The 17,833-nt window shown below is 38.5% G+C and overlaps 1 protein-coding gene and 2 long non-coding RNA genes across 4 annotated transcripts; 1 reads left to right on the forward strand and 2 right to left on the reverse strand.

The window, feature by feature from the left end:
- Window positions 1-850: 850 nt before the first annotated feature.
- On the reverse strand, window positions 851-11,726 carry LOC113193840 (uncharacterized). Its single transcript, XR_003302187.1, has 3 exons — window positions 11,640-11,726; window positions 5,113-5,338; window positions 851-1,477 (listed from the first exon to the last, which is right to left on the reverse strand). It is a non-coding gene; the product is annotated as an uncharacterized LOC113193840 (long non-coding RNA).
- Window positions 6,237-14,049, forward strand: Panx3 (pannexin 3). Its single transcript, XM_026404570.2, has 4 exons — window positions 6,237-7,051; window positions 8,281-8,423; window positions 11,598-11,812; window positions 13,410-14,049. The coding sequence occupies exons 1-4, from the start codon at window positions 6,871-6,873 to the stop codon at window positions 14,047-14,049; spliced, it is 1,179 nt and encodes a 392-aa protein (XP_026260355.1). The 5' UTR covers window positions 6,237-6,870.
- On the reverse strand, window positions 11,721-17,791 carry LOC113193793 (uncharacterized). Of its 2 annotated transcripts, none has more exons than XR_003302185.2 (3): window positions 17,445-17,791; window positions 15,834-15,868; window positions 11,721-11,804 (listed from the first exon to the last, which is right to left on the reverse strand). It is a non-coding gene; the product is annotated as an uncharacterized LOC113193793 (long non-coding RNA). The 2 variants fall into 2 exon arrangements; XR_003302186.2 differs by having other exon boundaries at window positions 16,876-17,791.
- Between the last annotated feature and the right edge of the window lie 42 nt (window positions 17,792-17,833).

Here is a 17,833-nt window from a genome sequence, read left to right on the forward strand (position 1 = left end):
ATGTTTATCTAAGCATAACAAATAAATTTTTTTAAAAAGAGATGGATTGATGAGTAGATGAAGGGGTGGACAAACAAATAACAAAGCAAGCCAAGTACAATGCTAATGATAGAACTACAAATTACAGGTGTTCACTGTAAATTTTCAACTTTGTTGTTTATTTAAATCACAAACTAAAATGTTGATATAAGGGGATATTATGAATGATGGTATTTCAATAAATTTGACATTTGCATTTAAAAGTAGACAACTTCTTCCAAAAAAATCTCACTTATATAACATAGTGGTTTAAAATAGTACCCAAATTATTTGATACTTCTTCAAAATATAGAGCACATTTACTTTCCCTTGCAAGTGGGCCAGATTTAATGATTTCCTCCTAGTGAAAAAGAAAAAAACAGAAGTAGCAATTGCAATTTCAGAGATTAGGTCACAAGAGGCATTATGGCTAGCTGTTGTGTGTGTGTGTGTTTGTCTCTCTCTCTTTGACAGATTACCTGCACTGGAAAAATCAGTTGTCATGGCACCCTATGAAGAGACTCTAAGCCAATAACCACTGATTGAGTTTCAAAATACATACTGCAGCCCAGTCAAGCCTACAATAAACATCCTAACTCCATAATGAAATGTTATAAACTTTCTTCCTAAGGAACAAGTCAAGATACCCACTGTCACATTTACATTCAGTATTGTATTAGAGATCCTAATCAATGCAATAAGGCAAGAAAAATAAAGGCATAAGGATTAGAAAGAGAAAAACTGATTTTTAATAGATGATATAATTACATAGATAGAAAATCCAAATGAATATACATTAGAATCAATAAATAAATGTAACAGGTTTGTCAAAAACAAAATCATTATATAAAAGTCAGTTTTATCTCCATATACTATAGACAATTAGAAAATCAAATAGTTTTAAAGATTCAGTTAGCAAAAATATCAAGAAATATTAAATATCTAGCAATATAAATTCAACAGAAGATGTGTAGAAATCTACTGAAAACTAAAAATTTCAATGAACAAAAATTTAAGAACTCAACAAAGGGAGGGATATGTTACATTCATGGATTCGAAAGCTTTCAGGTGTAAGAATCTCAATTTTCCCAAATTAAGCTATAGATTTAAAAGTTCTAATAAAAAATTCTGGCAGGTTTTCCCCCTGAAATTGATGAGTTCATATAGAAATGCAAAAGGTCAAGAATATCCACAGCAATCTTGAAAAAAACAAAACTGAGAGATTTACATTGCAGATCTTTTATAAAGCTACAGTAGTTAAAGCTATGTAGTAATAGTAGCACCAAAAGACAAACTGTTAACTAGAAGATAGTATTCTGATTTATGGCAATAATAAAAGTACATTACCACAAGCAACGGATCATCTTTTCAATAAATTGAGCTGAGTCACACATGGAAAATACTGTGCTTTCACCTCCATCTCATTCGTTAAAAAAACCAATTCTAGATGAATTCAGGCCTAAGTGAGAAATATAAAACAAAATATTTTAAAAGAAGCTTATTGAATATTGGAATAAAGATTTCTTAAGTAGAATATTTAAAGCACTATTCATAAATAAAAACAATTAATACACTAACTTCTAGAAACACAATAAACACCATGAAGAGGATGAAAGGTAACCAATGCAGAGGGACAAAAGGTAACCAATGAGAGGGAGCCTCATAGCCACAATATTAAAAGGATTCCCACAAATCAATAAGCAAAAGAAAAACAGATAAAAGACTGAACATATACTTAATAAAAGAAGATATCCATATATAGGATATGGAGATATAGAGATATAGACATATATATCATTGGTTTTTAGCATGTTTAAAAGTTTATAAAAATGACTCTACTAGAAATACCCTGCAACTTTCTTTTTTTTGTTGTTTTGCTCAATATATTTTTTAGAATTATCCATGTTACCATACCTCTAGTCTAATCATTTCCATTAATCTGTTTAATTCCATTGTCTGGCCATACCATACACATTTTAATATGGTATGTAAAAATATCATTTATTTTTAGGGCTGGGGTTGTAGCTCAGTGTTATAGCTTGCCTCAGATGTGTGAGGCAGTGGATTCAATTCTTAGCACCACATTTAAATAAATTAATAAAATAAAGGTCCATCAACAACTAAAAAATATATAAAGTATATATTGTTTATTTTTAAATATGTAAGATTGAAAAATAAAAGATATTCAAAAGTCCAAATAGCCAATTTCATTAGTCATCAGAGAAATTCAAATTAAAGCCACAATACACTGCTTATACACACTTTTTGTTATAGTTTAGATCTGGAATGCCCCACAAAGGCTCATGTATAGAAGGCTTAGTCCCCACTCCAGCAATGTTTAGAGGTGGGGCTTTTGGAAATGAATGTCTCACAAGGGCTCTAATCTTATAAATGGATTATTCCATTAATGAGTTCATAATTTAATGGACTATTAGGAGGTGGTGAAAATTATAGATGATGATTGTCAAGTTGGAGAATGTAGGTCACTGGGGGCATATACGGAAGAGTATATGTTATACCAGCTTCCTCTCTTCTCCTTCCCCCTTGTTCTGCCCCCCTCTCCCCTACCTCCCTTTCTATCCCTCCTCCCTTCTGTCATCCAAAGCAATGGAGCCACCTGACTATGAATCTCTGAAAGCATAAGTCAAAATAAATCTTTCCTCCCTTAAGCTGCTTTTCTCAAGTATTTGGTCAGAGCAATGAAAGTTGACTAACACACCTTCTAAAATGACTAAAAAAATTATTTTGAGAGAGAGAGAGAATTTTTTTTATATTTATTTTTTAGTTTTCCACGGACACAACATCTTTGTTTGTATGTGGTGCTGAGGATCGAACCCGGGCTGCACGCATGCCAGGTGAGCGCTACTGCTTGAGCCACATCCCCAGCTCAAAAAAATGACTAAAAAATTTTTTTAATTAAAAAAAGTAATGCCAAGGATGTGGAGTAACTGGAACCCTCATAAACTGTTGGTGAAAGTGTACAATGATGTAACCACTTGGAAAACTATAAACATATGCATTGTGTTATGACCCAGCAATCCTCCTCAGTATGTACCCTACATAAAGACATACATGTATTCACCATAAAACACCTGATAATGTTCACAAAGCAATATTATTTTATAATATCGAGAATCCAGAAACCCAAATATCCATCAATTGGTGAATATATAGCCCTAATATCCAGAGTATACAAAGAACTCAAAAAATTAGACAATAAGTTAACAAATAACCCAATCAACAAATGGGCCAAGGACCTGAACAGACACTTCTCAGAGGAGGACATACAATCAATCAATAAGTACATGAAAAAATGCTCACCATCGCTAGCAGTCAGAGAAATGCAAATCAAAACCACCCTAAGATACCATCTCACTCTAGTAAGATTGGCAGCTATTATGAAGTCAAACAACAAGTGCTGGCGAGGATGTGGGGAAAAGGGTACTCTTGTACATTGCTGGTGGGACTGCAAATTGGTGCGGCCAATTTGGAAAGCAGTATGGAGATTCCTGGGAAAGCTGGGAATGGAACCACCATTTGACCCAGCTATTGCCCTTCTCGGACTATTCCCTGAAGACCTTAAAAGAGCGTACTACAGGGATACTGCCACATCGATGCTCATAGCAGCACAATTCACAATAGCTAGACTGTGGAACCAACCCAGATGCCCTTCAATAGATGAATAGATAAAAAAAAAAAGTGGCATTTATACACAATGGTGTATTACGCAGCACTAAAAAATGACAAAATTATGAAATTTGCAGGGAAATGGATGGCATTAGAGCAGATTATGCTAAGTGAAGCTAGCCAATCCCTAAAAAACAAATGACAAATGTCTTCTTTGATATAATGAGAGCAACTAAGAACAGAGCAGAGAGGAAGAGCAGGAGGAAAAGATTAACATTAAACAGAGACATGAGGTGGTAGGGAAAGGAAGAGAAAAGGGAAATTGCATGGAAATCGAAGGAGACCCTCATTGTTATACAAAATTACATATAAGAGGTTGTGAGGGGAATGGGAAAAAAACAAGGAGAGAAATGAATTACAGTAGATGGGGTAGAGAGAGAAGATGGGAGGGGAGGGGAGGGGAGGGGGGATAGTAGAAGATAGGAAAGGTAGCAGAATACAACAGTCACTAATATGGCATTATGTAAAAATGTGGATGTATAACCGATGTGATTCTGCAATCTGTATTTGGGATAAAAATGGGAGTTTATAACCCACTTGAATCTAATGTATGAAATATGATATGTCAAGAGCTTTGTAATGTTTTGAACAACCAATAAAAAAAAATGAATGCATTTCTGATACATACAGTGGCACAGATGTATCTCAAAAATAATTTAGACAGAAAATTCAAACACAAAAAATACATGTACATAAATCCTTGCACATAAAGTTCAAAAACAGGCAACAAAATGGATGATTCTCATAAATACAATGTATATAGCAAAACAAGCCAGGTACCAAAGAGTATACATAGATAATTCTATTTTTAAAAGGCAAAAATCTATGCTATTTAAAGTTAAGATAATGATTACCTTTTGGGAAATGGTAATTATTAGGAAGGAGCACAGAGGGGGATTCTGGGATGCTAATAATATTCTGTTTCCTGATCAGATGAAAATAGATTGATCTTCACATTTATTATATGTGCATTTTAATGATTCTATATTACACTTCAAAAATACATAAGTATTTTTTAAAAACAAAAAAATATACATGCATATAAACTAACAATAAGCATTAGACAAAAACACATAATTAAAAGATATAGAAATGAGAATGTAGAGAGGGTAATGGAGAATAGAAATAAAGGATTTCTTCTGCTATTCCCACACCTGGATCATTTCATTTAGTACACATGCAGCAACTCTGAATCAGAGTTGGCCTCTATCCTGTGGAGTGGGAAGAGAGGCAGGCCCAGCCTACTCATTTGTGGGACCAGGAAAAAAATTCAAATAGAGACCCATATACCATATATCTAAAAAATGAGAAGTTTTAAACCAAGCTGTTGAGTAAAGTATGTTCCACCTGCCTGCCTGCCTACCTACCTACCTACATACAGACATACTCAAACACACACACACATACCATAATGATCAGGAATTCCAGGTTCAAATTTAGAATCTTCACACTCTTCCAGATCCCTGGCCCAATCCTCTTCTCTTCTCATCCTGGCTAAGTCTCACTTTGCAGAAAACCTCACAAGTGCACATATGGACACCTCAGTACTTCTAAATTCCATCCAAACTTCTGTATTCATCCAATCCTTAGGCCTGAGGGTGTACACCAGCAGTACAATCTTCCCTTGAAAAGGCTGCATGAGAGGAAAAGGTTCACACAGGTGCTGAAACTAGGCTGAAGCCATATGGGCATGAATTACAGAGTCATCTGTACTAGAAGAGAGGTTTAGATATTGCATAGGTTCTGCATAAGCTCATGAACTCCTTGCCTCATAGGAAAGACATAGCCAAAGGCCCAAGCTGAAGAGCAATAGTAGAGACAAGAGTGCCCTATTCTCCCACCCAAACTCACCAAATTGAGCAGTTGACATTTGCTATATTACTCTGCTTTCCATCACTGTGACAAAATACCTAAGATAAGCATCTTAATAAAGGGAAAAGTTTATTTCAGTTCATGGTTTCTGAGGTTTTAGTCTATTGTCATTTGGCCCTGCTGCTTTTTGCCTGTGGCAGCACAGTTCATCATGACAAGAGTGTAGGGAAGAAGTTGCTCACCTCATGGCAGCCAGGAAGCAAAAGGGAGAAACAGGAAGTGGCTGGGGCCCCAATATTCCCTTCAAGGACATACTCCAGTGACCTAACCTCCCTCCACTAGGCTTTATTTTTAAAAAGGTTCCACTACCTCCCAGTAGCACCACAGGCTAGTGAACAAACCTTTAACACATGGGCCTTTGAGGGTCACCTATCCAAACCACAGCACCTGCCCTATACTTTACAATCTATTGTGAACCTTCACATATAATGATCTTAATCAGTTCCCCCACAATCTTGTAAGATTCTAACATACTTCCACTTGAGAAATGAGAAAACTGAGACAAAGTGACTTGCCCAAAATTAAGATTAAATTAAAAAGTGAGCACTGCTAGTCTCCACAGAAGGATTTTTCCTTCCAATCTTCAAAGGTCATACTCTTTCTATTATTCATCACTGCCATGTATCCCCCAATTGTCTAGAGAACTTATAGGGCTAAAATGGAATTGGAAATTTTAAATACATGGTTGAAATGTTTTGGAAGAAGCCCAGAGTAGGGAAGGAAATTTAACACCAAATACAGAGCAGCTTCTAGGAAAGAGCCTGGGCCCTGAGCAAAATTCATCACTGGGACAAAGACTGCTTTATAGAGGTAGAAATCATAACTGAGTCCTGGGGGCTCCATTCCCACCCAAACCACAAAATTATGGCCTTTAACACATTTAAGCAATCCCCACCCAAATTCCACACCAATTACATGGGGGCCCAGCTCCATAGCTCTCCTCTCTTCACCACCCCGCTGAAAATACTTTATTAATGAAAGAGCAGCATAAAGCCACTAGGCTTGATCTACTCAGAAACAATCCAAAGACAGCAGCCTGGCACCAACCACAAGTGATACCCGACCCTCCTCCAGCAAGGACCTACTGAGGCTACGCTCCCCTCTAATTACCAGGGTGCCTGGCTCAGGGCTTAGGCAGTTATTTAGAGAAACATTGCCTGCTCCAAGCACAGATATCCACGAGGCTGGGGCTGCAGCACTGTCTGCTCAAAGCCAGCTGCCTAAAGCTGTTATCTCCTCATTCTACTAACCTGGGACACCTTGGCCCACCTGAACACCTTATCTCATAGCATCATGTCTCTGGCACACACAGCTGCAGAGTATATGCTCTCTGATGCCTTGCTGCCTGACCGAAAGGGCTCCCGCCTGAAAGGACTGCGCCTGGAACTGCCCATGGACCAGATGATCAAGTTTGTTGCTGTGGGCTTCCCCTTATTGCTGATGTCTCTGGCTTTTGCCCAAGAGTTCTCCTCCGGTAAGTTGCTTCCAAGAGCCAGTGAGAGACCCCACTTCAATGTATTCTTTGCATGATCTCTGAAGATAAATGGCTCCCACATTGACTAGGTTTCATGACTTTGGGCTGGGCCAAATTACCTAAAGGACAGACCATGCATGAGTTTAGGACACGAGCAAAGCAGAGGCACCAAAAATTTTAAAAGTCACCTCTGACATTTTACAATAAGAAATAATTAGTCATGATTTCAGTATTCTTATGTTTTATATCACTTTCATAATTAATATTTTACTTTAGTTTGCATATAGATAATAGAGGTTGGGGCCTCGTAATCTTTTCAGGACCTAATCAGCCATGTTGTTGACAAGTGTCTTATTTCCTCTGAGCCTTCTCCACACACCCACCTCCAATGTTACTGATTTGAGAATATATATTAAGGGCCGGACACAGCCACATTCAGAGGTGCTAAAAAAACCTACTGCTTTCTCCAAAAACCCCAGTCACACACAGAGAAACTAACATACACATGTTTATGGTGTTTTAATTACTGAATTTACCCACAAATCCACTACCTCTATTAAAAAGCATATAGATTTCCTTAGAATTGGGACTTCTGGCTTTCTTTTTTGGCCATTCCATTTGCTTATTACATTTCCCAGTGACGTGTGCCTACCTCCCACTGCCCCTTCATTCATCCAGAAGAAGGGGAAAGGTATTGGCTCACAGCTCTGCCTCTTTCTAGAGAATGATGGAAAAACAAAAAAATAAGAGACTCTCCCCCAAGCCTACTTTCCTTTCTGCCTACTTTGCCTGTCCTTTCTCTTTTGGGTTCAGAAGTTCAGGTAATTAATCCTCTATGTTTTAAAATCTAAACGATGTCAGCTTTTTCAGGAAGGAGATACCACCATCACACTGCAAGTCTGGGTGAGAAACTGCAGGTGTGTAGGGATACCCCATCCCCTGGGAATCCAGGGGGGGAAATTTGAGAGAAAAGAATAATCAGACCAGGCTGAGACAGTACACTGACAAGCAAAAGCCAAACAATAGGGAGCTATCCTGTCATGCCCTGTCCTCCCAAGACACAGCAGTGCCAACCCCAAAAAACTAGAGCATGAGAAGATAGTGTCTGCCACACACATAAATTCAGAGTTGTGAAGGTGACCTCTACAAAACCCTTAGACAGTGGCCCCTTCAAATTTGCATTCCCATTTCCAACTCAATGCTGCCTCAGAGTTGTATTCTTATTCCAGGGTCTCCAATCAGCTGCTTTTCTCCAAGTAACTTCAGTGTCCGACAGGCTGCATATGTGGACAGTTCCTGTTGGGACTCCTTGGTTCACCATGAACAGGATGAGGCTGGCGGGTACAAGATAAAATCTCTCTGGCCCCACAAGGTAAAGCAGACAGAGACTGTCACCCTGGCTTCAGAGCAGGGTGGCAGGAGAGAGAGGTATATCATTATATTCCTTCTCATCTCCTTCCCCCATCTTGCCCCAGTGGCTGACTTTCATGTTCCACACATTCTTCAAATTCTGCTGATCTTCAGCTGGCCACTTTTATCTGACTGGATGCCTTGTACCAGTAGGTGAAGCTTGTCGACAAGCAGCCTTTAGCTGAAGGTGATCCCTTGGGTCTATTCCATTGAGGGAGAAAAAAAAAAAACTCAAATATATTTTATCCTTTTCTTGGGCTGATCACTACTCTCTGAGAAGAGTCATTCAGTTCTTAACCTGTGGGGATGGGCAGGGCGCAATTAGTTTTAAGCCTGGTTGTCAGCACTCTGGGAACTCCACTCAGTATTCATTCAGCTGACCCCCCGTTCTCAGTATGGTTCCTCTGCCCTCAGTAAGCTCAAATACAGAGTTTAATCTGGTTTAATCTCTACACAGTAAACTTCTATCCTGTCAGGAAGGGCCAGGTTGGTTGCTGGAATGCATAACATTACAGAAAAGAACTTCTGGTCTATTTCTCAACACAGATTTTTCAATTTTCTGCTGTTAGCCCTCCTACATGCTCATTGCTCAAGTTCTTCCATATCTCCAATTCCTTTCTGGCTCTGAGGTACAAATAGCTCTCTTATCCCTGCCTCAACTCCCCACTCTCCCCACATGCTGGTGTCTTCTGATTTCTAGCTTTCCAATATTCTGTTCCTCATCTCCTCTCCTGTTTTGTTTTTGTTTGCTTATTTGTTTGCTTGTTTGTTTCCTCTCCTGGTACTAAGGACTGCACCTAGGGGAGTTCTACCACTCACATCCCTGGTCCATTTTATTTTTTATTTTGAGACAGGATTTTGCTAACTTGCCCAGGCTGGCCTCAAACTTGTGATCCTCCCACCTCAACCTCCTGAGTCATTGGGATTACAGCCATGAGTCCAGCCTCTCCAATTCTCTTTGTCCTTTAAAATCTTGTCTTTCTTTTTAATATTTTATTGTCATGCTAGTGGGATTTATGTATTTATTGATTGATTGATTGATTGATTGATTGATTGTACTAGGGATTGAACCTAGAGGTACTTTATCACTGACTGAAATCCTCAGTCCTTTTTATGTTTTATTTTAAGGCAGGGTCTCACTAAATTGCTAGGGCCTCACTAAATTGCTGAGGCTGGCCTTGAACTTGCGATCCTCTTGCCTCAGCCTCTAGAGCCACTGGGATTATAGGTGTGTGCTTCCATTTCCAGCTTTAAAGAGTTTTATGAGGGAACAATGGTAACATGTCTGTTCAGTTCACCATGTTTCGTCAGAAGTCATTCAAGGGTAGTGATTTCTTAGTGATGATCACTAACAAGGCCTCCAAATACCATACTTCTAGGATAGAAGGATAGAGACAATGGAGAGAGACCAGAAGGCCTCTGCCACTGGCAGTTCAAGCAGAAATTAGATGGTAACAAGTTCAAGATGTCACAGAGGGGATTTACAAGTCAAGAAAAAATTAGATACCTGATCATCAAAGTCAATGGGAAATTCTCTAAACCCAGATCCTCCAACTCCACCTCAAACCTATAGAAACACTCCACAAAGGTAAAAAGCTTAGTTTCAAGGAAAGTTATTTCTTGGACAGGAGTGAAAAGATTCTTTCTCTTGTATCCTCATATTCCTAACCTTCCTTCCTTAGTTCAGAAAGCAAGGGCACGCACACACACACGGATGCAATAAAATCCATACCCTCCTTTTTTCTCTCCAAACTCTCTTCTAAAAGGAAAAAACATCCCTAGATTAGGAGAAGGTATTGGTCAAGTAGTCATTAAGGGAATATGCTCCCAAATCACCCAGCCCAGCTATAAATCCTGTCACCCCTCCTGGGTGTGTAACCCTGTACAAGCACTTAATCTTCTCATACTTCAGTTCCTTTATCTGTTTAAAAAAAAAAAGATACTAATCATACCTACCTGATAGCATCTTTGTGAAAAGCAAATAAAATAATGAATGCTAAATGCCTACCAAAAACATGACCTTAGAAACCTTTACAAGTAGAGATTTTTCTGTGAGCAAAATAGTAGGCCCAACCCAGTTTCGGGTTTAAGTATGATGAGGAAATCTAAGGAAAAGTTCTTATTATAGTTTGTTAAGGCTGCTATAATAAAGTACCACAAACTTTGGCTTACAGGACAGAAATGTACTGTCTCATAGTTTTAGTAGTCAGTAGGATTGGATCCTCTGAGGGTTGTGAAGAATGGATCTTCAAGGCCCTTCTCTTTGGCTTATAGATTCATCACCTTGGGTGTTCTCCCTGTGTGCACCTCTTCACATGATGTATGTGTATATGTAAAAAACATCAGTCATAATGGATGAGGAGCCTACCCTATTCCAGTTTAATCTTATTTTAAATTATCTAATTATATCTGCAACAACCGTATTTCCAAATATGATTTCAAGCGGAGGTTCTAAGGATTGAGATGCCCACATATTGGGGAGGGAGACATAAATACAATTCAATCCATCTCAGTCCCCTATCCTATGTAGCTAATAGTATAGTTAAAGAGACAAGGCTTATGCATTTCTGAAAGTCAGTTCACAGATCTATATACATGAAAGAACCCCAAAAGAATTCCAAGATGGTTTCTGATGGTGTAATTTGGCATTACCAAAAATTGCAAAGATGAGAAAATACCAGTGTATATTACAGAAGTCAGGGAAGGCTACATGGAAGAAATGTCATGGCTATGGACATTGTTGACATGGCCTAGGATGACATGGCACTGTTGGCTGTAACCTCAGGCCATCTACTCACCCCAACACATTTGCAAGGGAACAAGAAGGGAGATAGAGATACACATACACACACATATCCCATGCCCTCTCATTCTCACTCTTTCTCTTCCCCTGGGGCCCTAGATAGACCACAGATCAGAAAAACTATATGAATGTGGGGAACAGGAAGATCTGCTGTCCCTTTCCTACTGGACCTCATTATATTCTTTCATATTGATAGAGAGCCTTAGGTGGCCCACTTCCCATGCTGTCTTCCCCTTCTGAAATAGGAACTGGGGAGAAAAAAGCCCTCACTTACTACGGTCACTCCAGGCTCAACACCCTGAGCCACCTGCTCAGCCAACTTTTGTCCTACAGGCCCTCCCCTACTCCCTTCTGGCCCTGGCCATGGCCATGTACCTGCCAGTACTGCTGTGGCAGTATGCAGCTGTTCCAGCCCTCAGCTCAGATCTGCTGTTCATCATCAGCGAACTAGACAAATCCTATAATCGTTCCATCCGCCTGGTGCAGCACATGTTGAAGATCCGGCAGAAGAGCTCTGACCCGCTTGTCTTCTGGGATGAACTGGAAAAGTGAGTTGTTTTTTCAGTCTTTTCTTGAAGGATAAAATGGTACCCATGCACCATAATCTTTAAAATGTCCTCTATGTTATCTTTCTTAAGGGAGCAAAGTTACCATCATTTCATGAACTGTCATTGCTGTAAAGAGAGAAGAGAAAGGCCTGCTACCTGCAGTTTACAGATGAACACTCTGAGCCACAAAGGGATTAATCTCTCTAAAATACCACTTCTATACACTATTCCTCTTCTCAGAAACCTTAAATAGCTCTTCCCAGATCTACCAAAACTACCCAAAATCTCCTAAATATTTGCTTCAACATATCCAACTACTTTTTCAAGCATCTAACTAACTATACATTGAGTATTTCAAACCCAAAAAATCCAATATCCATAATGGTCAAAATCCAAAAATTTTTGAGCATTTTTAGTAAAATTTATGCAAATATTCTCAAACCTGAAAAACTTCAAAATCTGAAACACTTCTGGTCCCAGGCATTTTAAATAAGGGATCCTCAACCAGATGACAGAAACCTTTCACTCTACCTAAGCAGTCTCCCTCTTTTCCACTGGAAAAAAAAATCATTTATTTAGTGCATTATTCATACATCTGAGTATCAGAGACTATACTGGGTGCTTTGGATACATGGGGGGGGGGGCAACAAAGCTATCATTATTCATGTGGAGCTTATATTTACTAGAGGGAAAACAGATAAAAAGTAGAACACACCAGTAAAATACATAAGGGGATGATAACTAGTATGAAGAAAAAGTAAAACAGGGGAAAGGGTTCTGGAAAGCTGAACAATTAACAGTAGCTTTAAATAGAGTGACCATAATTGAGCCATGATTTAAAATCATATTGTTTCACATTTATGCACACACTATATACTCTCTAAAAAGTTCCCCTCTACCTTTTGAAGCCCAGTTTAAGCCAATATTCTCTTTTAAAGTTTTCTGCACATTCCAACCTGCACTGTTACTCCATCTCCTAACTTTTGTAATGACTATGGTTTGTATCAATCAATTTAGCAACATATCAAGTATTAATTTCATTGAATATTTGCATGTTTTGTCTACTCCTTCCCTCACAACAAGACTCTCCTTCCCTCACAACAAGACTCTAAGCTTCTTTGGAACAGAGACTGGTTTACCTAACTGAACACCACAATTCTCAACAAATATTTGTCATCACACTCGTTTGTATAAAATAAATGAACTGGTCCAAAAACCATACAGAGAGTACACAGCCAAGAACTAGAACACATTTAGACTCCCAATCCAGTGCTAATTTTATTAGCCTATTGCTTCCAAAGGGTCCTATTTCTGCTTACAGTTTTAGTGTGTGACTTGCTGGGCAAAAATCCAAAGTGATTGTTCATTATTCATCAATCATCCCCCAGGTTTATCACATTGTACTCAGTACTTGGAGAAATGAGTTATACTTACATCTTTTGGGAGAAGAATCATGGTTATGCTTGGGGAAGGCAGATCTTCAATTAACCAAGAATTCCATAATGAATGCACATATTTGTTAGTTTCCCACATGACTCTTGGGATATGGTTCTACATATGGTGCTTCCTAACTTTCCTCCTTTCTTTCCCTGTGCAGGGCCCGAAAAGAACGATACTTTGAATTCCCCCTACTAGAGCGGTACCTGGCATGTAAGCAGCGCTCACATTCACTAGTGGCCACCTACCTCCTGAGGAACTCCCTTTTGCTCCTCTTTACCTCAGCCACATACCTGTACCTTGGCCACTTTCATCTGGATGTCTTCTTCCAAGAAGAATTCAGCTGCTCCATCAAGGCAGGGTTACTACATGATGAAACCCATGTCCCTGACCTGATTACATGCAGGCTGACCTCCCTATCCATTTTTCAGATTGTCAGCCTCTCCAGTGCAGCAATATACACCTTATTGGTTCCTGTGATAATATACAACTTCACACGGCTGTGTCAGTGGGACAAACGACTCCTATCTGTATATGAGATGCTCCCAGCTTTTGATCTCCTCAGCAGAAAGATGCTGGGATGCCCAATCAATGACCTCAATGTAATTCTTCTTTTCCTCCGAGCCAACATCTCTGAGCTCATCTCTTTTAGCTGGTTGAGTGTCTTATGTGTGTTGAAGGACACAACCATCCAGAAGCATAACATTGACACAGTGGTCGATTTCATGACGTTACTGGCTGGCTTGGAACCCTCAAAACCCAAACATCTCACCCAACAGATGTGTGATGAACATCCATAGTTAGTTTATAAAGAAACCACGCAATGAGAAATTCTGTGGAAAGCAAAAGTCTTTCACCATCTTTAAAAGTCACATACAGGGATGGGGATGTGGCTCAAGCAGTAGCGTGCTCGCCTGGCATGCGTGCGGCCCGGGTTCAATCCTCAGCACCACATACAAACAAAGATGTTGTGCCCGCCGAAAACTAAAAAATAAATATTAAAATTCTCAAAAAAAAAATAAATAAATAAAAGTCACATACAGCAATACACACACACAAAAAAAATATATCTACTTTAGCATTGCCAAGCTTGGATTCACCTGACTTACATAACCTTTATCTGTTAAGAAGATAAAATCAATATACAGAAACAAATGTGAAAGCTGGAATTGAAGAGTCAAAGAACTAAAAAATTAGATTCTAAAGGCTATTTATAAAGACTAGTTCTCCTTACTATATTCACTCCATAGACCTTCTAGGATGCATACATGGACTTCCCCCAAGAGAGAAAGTAGAGCAATCTGGTAAGAGATTAATAAAGATGTGAAACTCTTTGGTGTGGCCTAAAATCCTAGGAATTTGCCCAGACTGCTTTGGGGAATTCATCAGCCTTACCAGGCCCTTTGTGGTCTGTAAAATAATCCAAGAGATAATGATGGCTTCAATTTATAATCTGGTCTTAGAGTTTAAGACAAGAGAGGCAGGACCATGCATAGCCATGAGAAAAGTCTTGAAATGTCTAGATACACTTTTCATCATCGAAATCAAGGATTCGTTTCACCAGGGACTGGGATTATGGGCTACTATACCTTCACATACAGCCACTAAATAGCAAACATTTAGAACTACACAGGATAAACAGTAAAGTACTATTGAGCCCCTCCTCTCCTTCTCTTATTCATCAATCCATCCTTATACTTAACTCCAAATCCTATGTCTGGATTTAATGGATCCTTGATCCAGTTCCATGGTATTCAGCCCACAATACAATGATGTCTCACATTTTATATTTCTTTTTAAAGCTGCATATTATCACTTCTTCAGAAAAATCATTGCATGGACCCTCCTTTCTTCATATAAGTAAAAAAGCTATGTTGCTTCTAACTTAAATTACTTTTAAAAAGCAAACACTGTTGATGTACAGACATTCATTAATGACTTTCTATTGTCATTAAGAAATCCACCTCTTCAGTTGCTACACAAAGCCTTTCATGATCTAAAACCTGCCCACTACTTCAGTCTCTCCTCTTGCTTCCCATACAGCTTTCACTTGTATCAGCCACTTGCAGTTCCTGGGTTTTTCCTGATGCTCAGTTTTTTAATATATTGTCTCCACTGCCTGGGAGACCTTCCTCTGTTCTTCACTAAGCCAGCCACTACTTCTCCTTCAGAGTGTACCTGGACACATTTCCTTCAAAAAACCTTCCTGTTTACTCCCTTCTTTCCTTACTGGGTGCTGCCATATCAAACAAAACCTACCTCTGAAATAAATTTACTACATTGTATTAATATCGCCAATTCATTTGTCTTAAGTTTGCTAAAGGTTGGGTCATAAAATAAAAATTCTTCTACACAAATTAGTAAAAGAATGCTCAGTAGCACCACATTCTTTGCAGCATGCAAATCCAGCCTTTGAATGGAAAAACCCCTGTGCACAAAGATGCAATTCACAGCAATTAACCAAACAGTCAAAGAACAGCAAAATACTTATGGAAAATAGAATACAGACACACTGTAATATTGACTAGCCACTTAAAATTATGCTTACAGGGCTAAGGATGTAGCTCAGTGCTAAAGCACTTACCTATATGTGCAAGGCCTTAGGTTCAATCCCCAGCACTGGGAAAAAAATCAAATTATATTTATGAAGAAGTCATAACACTGTAAAATAATGATAATCACAGTAAATGAGCAAAAAGAAAACCTAGCATTTAGTATGGTCTAACCTACATAAAAATTCATGAAAAAAAATTAACATGTTAGGAGTAGTTTTCCATAAGTTGCAGCATTATAAATTTAGTTTGTGTATGTTTGTGTTTGTTGTTTTGCAGTGCTGTGAACCAAAATTTTAACTTGAATTATGTGATCAAGCCTCCAGAATGATTTTTTTTTCCTTTGAAGAGCTGAGGATCAACTCCAGGGCCCCTGAATCCTAGGCAAGAGAACTACTATTGAGCTACATTCCCAGTCCCATAAATTTTGTTTTTAATCCTCCTTGTTTTTAATTTTTAAATTTCTACATTTCTACTTTAAATTTCTAAAATTTGCAAGAAGTGTTTTAGAATTGTAAAAAAAAAATAAAGTTGTAATGAAGAAGAAACAATAAACATTTTTAAACTAATTCCACTGAAGTCCATTGGTCAGAGAAGCCTGCAAGCTAAGAAGAGGATGGCACTTCCCTTCCCATCGGATAAGTAAGATACCTGTAGAAGATGAATGATACAAATAAAGTCAGATCCAAAAGCCTACAGGGACAAACACAGCAGGACAGCAAATAAACTGCAGAGTTAGCAAATATGAATTTTTAAAAGAAAAAAAAAGAAAGTCTTTTCCTATTACTGAGGCTATTTTCAGGTTCCAAGGTAAAATTCCTATATGTATTATTAAAAGACATAATTTGGGTATTTTGTGAACTGGAAATGGTCCTGGAAGTTGCCAAAACTGAATGTACATGGCCTTGTTAGGTACTTTTGAGCTGTCTTGTTAACACCCAGTCAAGTCCAACAAGGGCAACTTACAACATGGATGAAAAAAAAAAAACTTCCATAAGCTTTATACTAAACCATTGTGCAAGCAAGATTCTGTCACCATTTTTACAATTTTCGGAAATGAATCAATTTTTATACCTTTTATTGACTTCTGGTTGTTGTTCATATTAGTGTTATAACATTTTTCTCTAGTAATTTCAGCTAACTTATTAACTATGTAACATTTTCCTAAATTTCCATATTTGATTCTAGAAATATACATTTCAAATGTTGAACGGTAATTATACTTTTTATCAGTACAGATTAGAAATCCCAATCACCTCATAATTTTAGATATATTGTTATAAGACAAAAACAACTATGAACCAGTGACTCACTCAATTAGTTAGCGGCACTGCTAAAACAATGTAATCCTGCCATTTGGCCTTAGGCGCTTGATGGTTTTGTACACTGTATCATCCTTATTTGGTAATTTCACATAGAGCATGGTTATCAAGTTAGAACTTTGAAAGGATATGTTCAGAAACACACTTTCATTAAGAAAACATCTAATAAGTGCCTACTTTGTCCTAGTATTAAAACTGCTAGTTAAATCTTCCATAAATAAAAATAACGAACTGGCAAACCCTCAAAAAAACAAAAAGAAAAATCTTTCACCTTCCCCACTTAGATTCAAAACTATGAAAGAGCCAAGTCTTTCTATTTACCGTGGTCTTAGCTCTAGGAAAATCAGAACATAGGAAACATGTTTGAGAACTGCATAAAGAAGCAGTCCCAGCACTTGCGTCCAGGTTATTTCCTACAACCCAAGAAGGCGGGTCAAAATGAAATGTGAAAAACAGGTGTTGAAAGGCAGTGGCCTGGGAAAGCTCGACCTAGAGTTCAGGATGATAGGTTTTTATTTACTCGCGCCGTAACTCAGCAATAGTTTTCCTCCGCTACGCGCTAAGACACAGCGTCACTGACTGTCCTTTCCCGCCGCCGCCCCTTCCAGCGCTCCACGTCCCACACCCTCCACAAAACTGCGCGCCGCTCCTCACAGTCCCAGACTCTGCTTCGCGGGAGCACCTTGAGCTCCCGCCCAGGAAATTACACG

The sequence above is a fragment of the Urocitellus parryii genome, chromosome 4, assembly GCF_045843805.1.
Source record: "Urocitellus parryii isolate mUroPar1 chromosome 4, mUroPar1.hap1, whole genome shotgun sequence".
Classification (NCBI taxonomy): Eukaryota; Metazoa; Chordata; class Mammalia; order Rodentia; family Sciuridae; genus Urocitellus; species Urocitellus parryii.

What these genes read in the sequence shown, in the direction of transcription:
- Panx3 (XM_026404570.2), top strand. Translation starts at nt 6,871, where the DNA reads ATGTCTCTGGCACACACAGCTGCAGAGTATATGCTCTCTGATGCCTTG. An exon ending in AATCTCTCTGGCCCCACAAG is followed by an intron (nt 8,424 to 11,597) that starts GTAAAGCAGACA and finishes TTTGTCCTACAG; the next exon opens with GCCCTCCCCTACTCCCTTCT. An exon ending in TTCTGGGATGAACTGGAAAA is followed by an intron (nt 11,813 to 13,409) that starts GTGAGTTGTTTT and finishes TTCCCTGTGCAG; the next exon opens with GGCCCGAAAAGAACGATACT.